Below are 14,171 nucleotides of genomic sequence, written 5' to 3'. Positions count from 1 at the left end.
GAACAAAGGAGGATTAGAAGTGACTTCAGAAATACTCAGGATGATGAGGCATTGGTCAAGTGTACAACCACAGACTTTTTCCCAGAGCAGGAATGGCTAATACAAGGTTTGGGAAGAAAGTATAGGAGATGAAGTCAGGTAGATTTTATACACTGGAGTTCATGGAATGCACTGCACAGGCAGATACATACAGGATATTTAAGAGACTCTTAAATAGGCACATAGATGAAAGAAAAATGGAGAGTTAACTGGCAGAGAAGGGTTAGATTTACAGGTGACCCCGCTTTACGAATATTCACTTTATGCCACTTCGCTTTTACAAAAGACCTACATTAGTAACCTGTTTTCGCATTACAATGAGGATTTTTGCTTTCAAGAGAATTTTTCCCATATAAATTAATGGTTCTTCACTTTACGCCATTTTGGCTGAAGCAAGGTTTCATAGGAACGCTCTACCTTTGTAATGGGGGAGGGGGGGAACACCTGTATCTTGGAGTAGGTTAAAGGGTTGACATAACATTGTGGGCTGAAGGAGCTGAACTGTTCTATATTCTATACTCCATGATCTTATTACGAGTGAGGTTTACTCCTGTCTTTATTTCAATTTATGTAGAAGCAAGAGTGAAATTAGCTGGAAATGTGGTCCCATTGATTGGGCATTCCCTCAAGGCCTCAGTCCACCACCGGTACTCACTTAACGTAGGCAGGAGCCACCCAGTAAGGATTCTGTTCAGCATCTTTTGCATGACGCAAGATAGCTTCACGTGGATTACTGTCATCTGTTTTATCCAGGGCAATATTCTTCACAATGAATGATGATAATGTACCACCATGAGTCCCAACTCGTCCACCACGCCCTGAAATTAAAGTCACATCAGACACAAAACACCTCAATTGCAACACCCCAAAGGTTACATATTACCAAACAGGAACACCCAATCACCCCACAAAATCCTCTTGTCAAAGGTATTCCCAAACCCCAATAGAAATCTATGTGATCAGCACCTCTGAAATTCACGGACAATCATCTACTCTAATAGATGCACAACTCGAAAAGACACTCATCTCATATTACCATCCTGAAATAAACTCAACCTCCAGTGCAAACATTCTCCTGACCAGTACAAAACCGACATGACCAATCTCTCCAAATGACAATACTCACAATGCAGTACAAAGCCCTTACTACAACCAATGTGAAATTTTAAAATTACAGTTCTTTAAATAATACACACAAAATGCTCTAGAACTTAGCAGACCAGGCAGCATCTATGGAAAACAGTAAAGTTGATGGTTCGGGCTGAGACCCTTCATCAGGACTGGGGAAAAAAGGAGATTAAGACAATGGGGGAGGAGAGGAAGCAGTACAAGTACAGGGAGAGGTAAAACCTGGAGAAGTAACGAGTGAAAGAGATAAAGGGCTGGGGAAGGGACAATCTCACAGGAGAAGACAGAAGACCATGGAAGAGAGGAGAGGAACAGCACCAGAGGGAGGTGAAGTAAATGGAGAGAAGGAGACAGGGATGGGGAATAGTAAGGGGGGGACGGGAAGAATTACTGGAAGTTCAAGAAATCAATGCTCATGTCATCAGGTCAGAGGTTACCCAGATGGAATACAAGGAGTTGCTCCTGCAACCGGAGTGCGGCCTCATCAGGGCAGTAGAGGAGGCCATGGACTGACATGTCGGAATGGGAATGAGAAGTGGAATTGAAACGGGTGGCTACTGGGAGATCCTGCTTCTTCTGGCGATAGACTTTTTTCTCCAGTCCTGACTGAAGGGTCTCGGACTGAAATGTCGACTGTAGACTTTTGCAAAGATGCGGCCTGACCTGCTGAGTTCCTCCAGCATTTTGTGTGTGTTGCTTGCAATCCATTGTTCAACATGTAATGGAGCTTTGACAGTAGAATCAGAGATAGCATTTGATTTATTGTAGGGGAAGTAATTTTTTTTTAAGTTTATTCATGTAAATTTATAGGATGATTAGGCCAAGAGGACTAAATGTATACAGGCAGTCCCTGTTACGTACGAGTTCCGTTCCTGAGTCTGTCTTTAAGTCGGATTTGTACGGAAGTCAGAACAAGTACATCTGGTATTATTTAGCGTCAGTTAGTCAAACGTTTGTCTTAGTATAGAACATAGAATATTACAGCACATTACAGGGCCTTTGGCCCACAATGTTGTGCCGACCCTCAAACCCTGCCTCCCATATAACCCCCCATCTTAAATTCCTCCATATACCTGTCTAGTAGTCTCTTAAACTTCACTAGTGTATCTGCCTCCACCACTGAATCAGGCAGTGCATTCCATGCACCAACCACTCTCTGAGTGAAAAACCTTCCTCTAATATCCCCCTTGAACTTCCCTCCCATTACCTTAAAGTCATGTCCTCTTGTATTGAGCAGTGGTGCCCTGGGGAAGAGGAGCTGGCTGTCCACTCTTGTCTATTCCTCTTAATGAAGAGGTCAATACTCCCCAATGCCATTAGGCTTTACAATTCAACCGCCAGGACTTAAGAACTTTTTAAAAGCTATTATTAATGCTTTTTGAGATAGTGATTTAGATGCATATCATATTTTTTACTGAGTTAAGTATTGTATGTAATTAGTTTTGCTACAACAAGTGTATGGGACATTGGAAAAAAAGTTGAATTTCCCCATGGGGATGAATAAAGTATCTATCTATCTATCTAATATCTCGTACACCTCTATCATGTCTTCTCTCATCCTCCTTCTCTTCAAAGAGTAAAGCCCTAGCTCCCTTAATCTCTGATCATAATCCATACTCTCTAAACCAGGCAGCATCCTGGTAAATCTCCTCTGTACCCTTTCCAATGCTTCCACATCCTTCCTATAATGAGGCGACCAGAACTGGACACAGTACTCCAAGTGTGGCCTAACTAGAGTTTTATAGAGCTGCATCATTACATTGTGTCTCTTAAACTCTATCCCTTGACTTATGAAAGCTTACACCCCATAAGCTTTCTTAACTACCCTATCTACCTTATCTACCTAGAAAAAACTCCTAGAAAAAAAGTTTGTAAGATTGCTTAGATATTACGTACCACTCACAAAGCCACATTGAATTTCAACAATAATGCCATGTCTATCGAAATGCCTACCATATTATATACTGCCCCTTCAAGTACCTTGAAATAATTTACTCACTACTGGCTTCAGACTCACTGGCCTGTAATTTCCCGACATAATCCGAGCCCTTCCCGAGCAGAAAATAAAGGACAATACCTGTTCTCCAGTCACCTGGTCTCTTAACCGCGATTAAGGATCCTTTAAATATTTCAGCCGAGACCCCAAACATTAATGGACTTGCCTCCCACGAGGTTTGCGTGGACAACTTTTCAAGGATCTGGACATTAGCCACCCTAACTTGATTCAAAACAAATTTATCTGTCTATCTATCTATATACTATTTATCTGTCTATCTATCAATCTATCTATCTATCTTACTTTCTATCTATCTCTCTGTCTATCTATCTGTCTTCCTAAGTCCCCTTCAGGTTTTCTGCTAGAGCAATATCAGGACAGATTTTAAACCTGCTGATTTCCCTCTTGTGTTCTCTCAAATGGTGTTTATACCTCACATTTGTTATACAGACCGTCTGCCTAACAAAAGTAAATATACCCCTTGAAAAGCAAGCTCCTGTAAGAATGGTGGCCTTTGGATTTTGTTCTAACAGGAATATAGGAGTAGTGTGCACTCAATACCGCTTCTGAAGGCCTCCCACTTAACCAGCATTCATTTCAACAGATTTGGCAAATTCTATCCCATCCATTTCTTTACAGAATCAAAGTCCCAGTCAATATGTTGAAAGTTAAACTCAACTACGAACACAACCTTCAGTTTTTTGCGACAATCTGACGTTCCTGCAAATTTGCTCCTCTCAATTTTCCATATAGTATATATTTCACCTTTCTATGCATATAAAACACTTAAGAAACGTATGTATTCCAATAATTAAACCACTGCGTTGCTTAGTAATAATTGTAGCTTTCATTGGGGCAGCATCTTTCACATGCTCCATTATTCTCACTTTATCCGTTATCCTTTAAAATTGTTCTGATCATTGACTGACAGTAGCCTAATGCTTTTCCAATGACCGATGGTGTTTCACCTCTTTCCAAACGCTTTATTATTTCCACATGCTTTATTATTTCCACTTTATTTTCAATCACGATCGCTTCCCATCAACGGAACAAACACTGCTGGCGGCGGCTCCCGAGCTTTGCCGGCTCCTGAGGTCCGCTGGGTCCTAAGGACCACCACATTGAGACAGGCTAAATGGGACAAGTGGAGGCTGTGCTGGGTTTGGGTATTTGATCATCCACAATATTCCGTGTGGGAATTTAAACTGGAGGTGGCAGTGTTTTTTTTTATGAGGTCGAGTTGCGAGCTCGACATCAACCCAGCACAGATGGTACGGGAGTCACTGGATCGACATCAACCTGGCACCGGAACGGTCTAACTGGATCGAACTCGGGAAACTCTGTTCTCCAGCCCAGCGCTGATCTCACTGTGCCATCAGCCGAACGGAACGGGGGGGGGGGGCAAACGGGGTCAGGGTGAACCTTAATAAGAAAAATTTAAGCCAAATACAAAGTTAAACACTCAACACAGTGTCAACGACAATGACTTAAAATAGATAGATAGATAGATACTTTATTCATCCCCATGGGGAAATTCAACTTTTTTTCCCAATGTCCCATACACTTGTTGTAGCAAAACTAATTACATACAATACTTAACTCAGTAAAAAATATGATATGCATCTAAATCACTATCTCAAAAAGCATTAATAATAGCTTTTAAAAAGTTCTTAAGTCCTGGCGGTAGAATTGTAAAGCCTAATGGCATTGGGGAGTATTGACCTCTTCATCCTGTCTGAGGAGCATTGCATCGATAGTAACCTGTCGCTGAAACTGCTTCTCTGTCTCTGGATGGTGCTATGTAGAGGATGTTCAGAGTTATCCATAATTGACCGTAGCCTACTCAGCGCCCTTCGCTCAGCTACCGATGTTAAACTCTCCAGTACTGTGCCCACGACAGAGCCCGCCTTCCTTACCAGCTTATTAAGACGTGAGGCGTCCCTCTTCTTAATGCTTCCTCCCCAACACGCCACCACAAAGAAGAGGGCGCTCTCCACAACTGACCTATAGAACATCTTCAGCATCTCACTACAGACATTGAATGACGCCAACCTTCTTAGGAAGTACAGTCGACTCTGTGCCTTCCTGCACAAGGCATCTGTGTTGGCAGTCCAGTCTAGCTTCTCGTCTAACTGTACTCCCAGATACTTGTAGGTCTTAACCTGCTCCACACATTCTCCATTAATGATCACTGGCTCCATATGAGGCCTAGATCTCCTAAAGTCCACCACCATCTCCTTGGTCTTGGTGATATTGAGACGCAGGTAGTTAGAGTTGCACCATATCACAAAGTCCTGTATCAGTTTCCTATACTCCTCCTCCTGTCCATTCCTGACACACCCCACTATGGCCGTGTCATCAGCGAACTTCTGCACATGGCAGGACTCCGAGTTATATTGGAAGTCTGATGTGTACAGGGTGAACAGGACCGGAGAGAGTACGGTTCCCTGCAGCGCTCCTGTGCTGCTGACCACCGTGTCAGACCTACAGTCTCCCAACCGCACATACTGAGGTCTATCTGTCAAGTAGTCCACTATCCAATCCACCATGTGAGAGTCGGACGGCATTCTTCTTCCTTGGATCGCAAGTACAAGTTGTCTGTAAGTCGGACGTTTATAACTCGGGGACTACCTGTATTTGCAAATATATTGATGCTATGAAACTAGTTGGAATTGTGAGTATGTTAGAGGCTTTTAGAGATGGAAACTGAGTGAGAAATGAACTATAACTGGATCCAACTATTTAGTTCTTACAGTAGACTGTTTAATTGTTAGTTTCTTTGTAGTTTAACAATTATCTGCTTGTCTTTATATAATTGCTTATATACAAGCAACTACTTGCAATGAATCCTAGTGTCCTGTGTTAAGTGAATGAAGTATTCACTCCAAACTATTCACCTCCCTTGAAAGTTTTCACGTTTTATTGTATTAAAACATTGAATCAAAGTGGAATTAATTTGACTTTTTTTGACACTGCTCAACAGAAAAAGACTCTTGCGTGTCAAAGTGAAAACAGATCTCTACAAAGTGATCTATATTAATTACAAATATAAACACAAAGTATTTAATTTAATGAGTATTCTCCCACCTTCAAGTCAGTATTTAGTAGATGCACTTTTGGCAGCAATTACAGCCTTGAGTCTCTCTCATCTTTGCACAGCTGAACCTGCATTTTCTTCCCATTCTTCTTTACAAAACGGCTCAAGCTCTGTCAGATCGCAAGGGGATCATGAGTGAATAACCTTTTTCAAGACCAGCCACAAATTCTCAATTGGACTGGGGTATGGACTCTGACTTGGCCACTCCAAGACATTTTACGCCATTCCTGTGTAGCTTTGGCTTTAAGCTTGGGGTCATTGTCTTGCTGGAAAACGAATCTTGCCCTAATTCGCAGTTCTCTTGATGATGTGCAGTGTTTGGCTTACACCAAACATAGTGTTTAGACTGATGGCCAAAAAAGCTCAATTTTGGTTTCAATAGACCATAGAACCTTCTTCCAGCTGACTTCAGAGTCTCCCACATGCCTTCTGGCAAACTCTAGCTGAGATTTCATGTGAGCTTTTTTTCAACAGTGGCTTTCTCTTTGCTACTCTCCTATAAAGCTGTGGCTGGTGAAGCACCCAGGCAACAGTTGTACACGCAGACTCTCCAACCTCAGCCACTGAAGCTTGTAACTCCTCCAGATTTGTCACCTTCTGGCACGGCCACTCAGTTTTTCAGGACTGCCTGCTTTAGGCTGATTTACAACTGTGCCACATTCTTTCCATTTCTTGATGATTGACTTAATTGTATTTCAAGGGATATTCAGTGACTTGGAAATTTTCTTGTATCTATCTCCTGACTTGTGTTTTGCAATAACCTTTTTATGGAATGGCTTGAAGTGTTCTTTTGTCTTCATGGTGTAGTTTTTGCCAGGATACTGACACACCAGCATTGGGCCTTCCAGATACAGGTGTATTTTTACTACAATCAATTGAAACACCTTGACTGCACAAAGGTCTCTAAAATCAGAACTCCATTTAACTAATTATACGACTTCTAAAACCAATTGGCTGCACAAGTGATGATTATTACAGCCCAGGGTGTCGGAGTTCAGAGTTCAACCCAATATGGGATATTCCCTGGAACTGAGGTTATTTGTTATAAGAAGACTGGACAAACCTGGACAGCAGTGGAGAAGGTAGGCAGCTTTAAATTACTGTCTGGGGCCTAGCACAAGGAAAGCATGCCAGTGTCTTTACTTTCTTCAGAGGTTAAGGAGGTTTGGCTTGTTACCAAACACTTGAATGAACTTCTAGAGATACATTGTTGAAAGTATTCTGACTAGTTGCATCATGGTCTGTTACAGCAACTCAAATGCGCAAACTATATTTAGACTCAGCCCAAAACATCACAGGCACATCCTTTCCCACTATCAAATGAGATGGTGCCTCAAAGATTCCCACCATCCAGGCCGTGCCACCTGTCACTGGGTAGAAGGTACAGAAGCCTGAAGTCCCACACCATCAGGTACAAGAACAATACATACAAGATGCTGGAGGAACTCAGCTTGTCAGGCAGTATCTATGCATCCATATATCTGTGCATTTAACTTGTGTGGAAGGTACCTGATACACACTGCTAGGGGAAGCAGATATGAAAGCAATGTTTAAGAGACATTTAGAAAGGCACATGAACAAGCAGAGGATAGACAACATGCAGGCAAATGGCATCAATTTAAATTGGCACCAAAGTCAGCACAGACATTATGGGCTAAGGGTCGGCTCCTGTGCTGTACTGTTCTATATTTTGTTCTTAAAAGACCTCTTAATTACTGAAAGAAAACAACTGCGGGAACAGTGCATGGTCCTGACAATTCCTCATAAACCTCATCTGCAATCCTCCTAGTGATTTCACATCTGTGCTGCAATGCCAAAGTTCGGATAATTCAATGCTCGACATGAGTGGCTTCTAACACTTTTTAAGAGTTACTCCGTGACCTTCTTGCTCTATGTTTCAGTGAACAAGGGAAAGTATCTCGCAAGCAACACCTTTTTAATTGTTTTACCTGTACTACGACCTTAGATTCCTCTGGTTCTTGAAATTTTTTTAGTAACTACCAGTGATTTCCTCTCAGGTGAAGTCCTTTACATTAAATTCTGTTCATCATGTACCAACCCAGACAGTTACAGATTTTGTAGAACTACTATAGAAGATTTTTATGTAGATTTGTGGCGTGGCTTTGTGCTTAAGGCCAGCAGTTTATGGCCCATCTCCAATTGTCCCCCTTGACCTGGAGCAGACCACTGAAGTATAGGGCAGGAGTCCCAAAGTTGTTTAGAAACTCCCAATGACTAAAGACTGGCAATGCGTTAGGCTCTATCGTTGAATAGGCTCCCAGCTACCTCCTCACATCAGCCCAAAGTCTCTGCATTGAGTGCTCACAACCCTCACCCTCTATGCTCTCTCTCTACCCACTATCTAAGTCCTCCCACCCCCACCACGCGCAGAATCCCTTCTTTAGGGCTTTACCGAACAGTGGAACCCAGGGCTCTTCCACACCTTTTCCCTCCCACCCTGGCTCCAGCAATCTCCCTCAGTGTCCATTCTTGAACTTCCATGCAGTGGCTTCTCTCTGTCTTCCTCCCCACAGTAATGTACCCAACAGGCTCCCTTCTCACCATCTCCCCATGTGCTCCTTCCCCTCCTCTAAACCCTGCCCCATGGGCTTGCCTTCTCCTGCCACCTGCCTCCCTCCAAACTGTGACCCACAGACTCCCACCCCTTCCACCCTTCTCCTCCCTTCACCAAACAATCTATGGGCTCCCTTCCACGCCCTCCTTCCTTCCATCATGACCTGTGGACTCACTTGCCCTCCCTCCACAACACACCATGACCCATGGGCTTGCTCCCTCCCTCCAGACCGTGACCCACAGACTCCTTCACTCTCCCCTCTCTCCAAAAAATGACCCAGACTCTCTTCCCCTCCCCTCCCCAAAATGACTCATAGACTCTCACACCTCCTCTCCCTCCCCAAAATGACCCACAGACCAACTCCCTCCCTCCACAAAATGACCCATAGACTTCCTCCTCCCCTCCCCTTCCATCGCCAAGGATCCCTCTGCAGCAGCCCTAGGTTCGCTTTCCCCAGAGACTCCCCCCCACCCCCCACCTCACTCTCACCGAGAACATTAGCGTAAGGGAGATGTTACCTGGACCAGATACGGGAGGTTCAGGCTTGTGGGATTTTACAGGATCAAGGCGATCTTTTTCCAACTGCTTCCTCGTGCTCTTCTGCCTGGGCTCCCGGAACATAGGCAAAGCATGTGCTGCAAACACAAAAGAACCATATTTAACCTGCATTCCTACACCCCACCAATGGGGACACACTCCTTTACCCTGTAACAGTATTCCTATACCTGAGAAAACGTCTGTTATCTTCTTATTATTGCCTAGCTTACCTTCATATTTCATCTTTTCTCTCTTTATGGTTTCTTTAGTTGCCTTCTGTTGGTTTTTAAAAGCTCCACAATCCTCTAACTTTCTACTAAATTTTGCTCTGTTATATGTCCTCTCTCTTGCTTTTATGCTGTCTATGACTTCCATTGTCAGCCACAGTTGCCTCATCCTTTTTTTAGAATACTTTTTAATCTTTGGGGTGTATATATATATATATATATTCTGTGCTTTCTAAATTGCTCCCAGAAACTCCTACAATTAATGCTCTGCCATTATTCCTGCTAGTAACTGCTTCCAATCAATCTTGGCCAGCTCTTTTCTCATGCCTTGTAATTCCCTTTACTCCACAGTAATACTGACACATCTGACTTTATCTTCCCCCTCTGGAACTGCAGGGTGAATTTCATCACATTAAGATTACTGTCTCCTAAATGTTTTTTTTTACTTGAAGCTCCCAATTAAATCTGGTTCATCATACAGCAACCAGTCCAGAACTGTCTTTCCCCTGCATCCACTACTTTGTTCCTATCAGTCTATTCACTTTTTTGTCTGTGTCATTCATTGACAGATAATCACAAACAACATACACCCTCACACCAATCTTTGCAGAACACATCAACCTATGGACTTCAGAACAACATAAACCCTCACAACAATCTTAGCAGAACACATCAACCTATGGACTTACAAACAACATAGATCCTCACATCAATCTTTGCAGAACACCTCTTCTCATGGACTACTAGAATCCTTGCACCAATCTTTGCAGAACACCTCTTCTCATGGACTTCTAGAATCCTCGCACCAATCTTTGCAGAACACCTCTTCTCGTGGACTACTAGAATCTTTGCACCAATCTTTGCAGAACACCTCTTCTCATGGACTTCTAGAATCCTCGCGCCAATCTTTGCAGAACACCTCTTCTCGTGGACTTCTAGAATCCTCGCGCCAATCTTTGCAGAACACCTCTTCTCGTGGACTTCTAGAATCCTCGCGCCAATCTTTGCAGAACACCTCTTCTCGTGGACTTCTAGAATCCTCGCGCCAATCTTTGCAGAACACCTCTTCTCGTGGACTTCTAGAATCCTCGCACCAATCTTTGTAGAACACCTCTTCTCATGGACTTCTAGAATCCTCGCACCAATCTTTGCAGAACACCTCTTCTCATGGACTTCTAGAATCCTCGAACCAATCTTTGCAGAACACCTGTCCTCATGGACTTCCAGGATTCTTGCACCATTCTTAACAGAACACATCACCTCATGGCCCTCCACCACTAGCCTCTCACTTCAATGAATCCAATCTATCAAGACTATAGATATAATGCATATTAAATCTTCTGGATAGGCTGACCATGATGAACCTTGTCAACTGCCTTAGTAAAGTCCATGCAGTAGACAGCCAGCAGACCCAATTATCAATCACCTTCATCACCTCTTAAAAAAGATCAGTCAAGGACACTGAGGGGGGGATGTGGTTTAGGAAGATGTCCAAGGCCTGGAATAGGGCTGCTGGGGAGGGACAGTGGAAACAGTTATGATAGTTGTATTTATGTGGCGGTAGACACAAGAATATGCAGGGAATGGAGGGATATGGATTATATGCAGGCAGAAGAGTATTATTTCAACTTGTCATTTTGTTTGGTGCAATCATTGTGACAGAAGGGTCTGTTTATGTACTGTACAAGTCTATGTAAGTTTGTAAGACATGATCTTTCCCCACACAAAACCAGGCTGATTATGCTTTGCCAAATATGAGTAAATAAATTCTTAAGAATCCTCATCAATAGCTTCTCTACCACGCTTTAGGGTTACAATTTCTTGGATAATTCCTATTACCTTTCTTAAGAAAAAGTAAAAGCATAGTTATTCTCCAGTCCTCTTGGACTTTGCCTGCAGCTAAAGAGAACATGAGTGGTATACTCATGTGTAATGATGTAACCTGGTGTGGTATAAAGGACGAGTGGTATACTCACGTGTAATGATGTAATCTTGTGTGACAGTTTGACTCTGCTTTGCTTTTCGCTTTGTTTTCACAACACAGAGTTTAGCTCCTCTGAAAAACACAATGTTTGGGCCAATTTAAAATTTGGCATGTTTTGTTGAGATAATTTTTCATTTTTCTAAACTCAGGATAGCTTCAGCCAAGTCCGCTTGATCTCTCCTCAAATAATAAACGTTGCACCACAGCAATTAATCTAGTGAAGCTTCACCGGAGTCCAACCTCTCCCCCACACCTACCTCACAAATATAATGAAGATAGAGCACCCTTGAACCCAATGGTCACACCAAAGTTCAAAGTAAAATCAAAGTGCACACACGTACAACCCTGAGATTCTTTTTCTGTGGGTATACTTAGTCATTTTTCATCCCCTTTTTCCCTCTCTCACCTTATCTCCTTGCCCGCCCATCGACTCCCTCTGGTGCTCCTCCACCCACCCCCCTTTTCTTTCTTCCATGGTTTTCTGTCTCTTTCACCAATCAACTTCCCAGTTCTTTACTGCATCCCTCCCCCTCCAGGTTTCACCTATCACCTTGTGTTTCCCTCTCCCCTCCCCCCACCTTTTAAATCTACTCCTCAGGTTTTTTTACCAAAGGGTTCAGCCCAAAACATTGACTGTACTCTTTTCCTAGATGCTGAGTTCCTCCAGCATTTTGTGTGTGTACTCAGATTTCCAGCATCTGCAAATTTTCTCTTTTTTGAACCTGGTAGTTTGAGTCCTGAGGCATCTGTATCTTCTACCAAGGCAGCAACGATAAAAGAGAATGGCCTGTGTGGTGAGAATCTTTGATGATGGATGCTGCTTTTCTACGGCAGTGTTTCATGTAGACGTGCTCAATGGTTGAGATGGTTTTACTCGTGATGTACTGGAACAAATCCACTCTTTTTTGTAGGATTTTCCTCTCCAAGACACTGGTGTTCCCATACCAGGCCATAATGCAGCCAGTAAGCACTTTCCACCACACATCTCTAGTAGTTTGCCAGGATTTTTGATGACATGCTGAATCTCTGCAGACTCCTAAGGAAGCAAAGGCGCTGTCATGTCTTCTTTGCAATAATATTTATATGATGGGCTGAGGACAGATCCTCTGAGATAATGACACCCAGGAGTTTAAAGTTACTGACCCTCTCCACATCTGATTCTCCAATGAGTACTGGGTCATAGACCTCGGGTTTCCCTCTTGTTACGAACCCCGTAACTGGGTTACTTACCAGCAAAGATAGAGGCATCCGTTGAAGTCTGATGATACTATTTTTAACAGTATTTATTAGTAAAAATACACAAAAATAATATCAATGCAAATATACAGATAATATACGTCGTCAATACTAAACCTAAAAGTGTGGGTATAATAATAATCAATAAGAAATAAGCTCTATCGTTGTCTAGGGGATAATGAATTGTCCAATGGAAATCTAAAGTTCATTTCAGTTCATACAGGCTGCAGCCGTTGTTTGTTTGTCGCTGTGTTGCAATTGTTGGAGAGAGAGAGAGAAAGAGAAAAACTTGCCGACTTTCCTTGGTACGATCTTGAGCCATATCCGTCCTTTAGCTAGACCGTTCCGTGGAGGACTCGCCACCCAGGCAAGGAGGGACACACACCCACAAGCCCCCCACTGGTCTCATACGTTTCTCCTGGTGTGTCTGAGGGGTGTTCCCCAGACCCCTCTTTTATCCTCACTCACGGGGTCTCAGATGTCAATCAGGTTGGGATGATGCAATCCCTCAACCAGACCACTCTGGTTGTCCTGAGGGGTTTCAATGACTAGTACAGTACTCAATACACAATTCCTTCTCCAAGAGACAATAGCAGTAATCAGTGGTTCCGTTCCGCTTTTGTTAAGAGACATTCCACTTGGTTGTGTATTCTGCGTCTCTCTCTCTCATTTCCTGACATGCTGTGTATCTCTCTCATTTCCTGGGTCTCAGACCCGAAATAATAGCGATCTTGCGATTCTCAAAAAGGAGGGGGGGGGGGGGGGGCATTGGCGATTCTGGACCCTTCTGTCCATCAGATTTGCTCCTCATTCGTAACACTCTCCTTAAGTCTACAATCAGCTCCTTGGTCTTGTTGTCATTGGGTGAGTGGTTGTTGTTATTACACCACTCAGCCAAATTTTCAAACTACTTCCTCTATGTTGATTCATCACCACCTTTGATACCATAAGACCACTGTGTCTTCTCCGCCATTTCATCATGGCTAATCCAAGATTTCTCTCTGACCCCATCTCCTGCTTTTCCCTGTACTCATTCATGCCCTGATAAATTAAGAATCTATCCATCTCTGCCTTTAATATATATGTAAAGGGGGTTTCTTCTTTTTCTTTGTTACTGTGTATGTAATCAAAATGGCGTCTTTGTTTTGTTAAAAGTAGGAATGCTGGCGCCTTTGTTAAAAGTAGGAATGCTGGCGTCTTTGTTATGATAAGTGCTGGAAGCTTGTTTGGGACTGTAAACTGATTGTTGGCGGGGATTTTGGGGAGTCGGCGCGATGGAGTGAGAGAGAGAGGACGGGATGCTGGAAGCTGGGCGACGGAACGGACCCCGAGCGGGGGTCCCCGGCCCAAGG

At 43.2% G+C, this 14,171-nt stretch overlaps 1 protein-coding gene across 1 annotated transcript in view; it reads right to left on the bottom strand.

Annotated features, from left to right (window-relative positions):
• Window positions 1-14,171, bottom strand: part of LOC140728836 (WD repeat-containing protein 70) — a 180,087-nt gene that overhangs the window by 11,574 nt on the left and 154,342 nt on the right. Inside the window, exons 15-17 of the mRNA XM_073047832.1 lie at window positions 11,576-11,655; window positions 9,354-9,470; window positions 695-857 (exon numbers count right to left, since the gene is read on the bottom strand). Coding sequence (XP_072903933.1) covers window positions 695-857; window positions 9,354-9,470; window positions 11,576-11,655 — 360 coding nt within the window. The remainder of the gene's footprint in view (window positions 1-694; window positions 858-9,353; window positions 9,471-11,575; window positions 11,656-14,171) is intronic.

This window comes from Hemitrygon akajei, chromosome 6, assembly GCF_048418815.1.
Source record: "Hemitrygon akajei chromosome 6, sHemAka1.3, whole genome shotgun sequence".
Taxonomy (NCBI): Eukaryota; Metazoa; Chordata; class Chondrichthyes; order Myliobatiformes; family Dasyatidae; genus Hemitrygon; species Hemitrygon akajei.
Note: the sequence above shows the minus strand (reverse complement) of the source record. Positions and strands in the feature narration are given on the sequence as shown.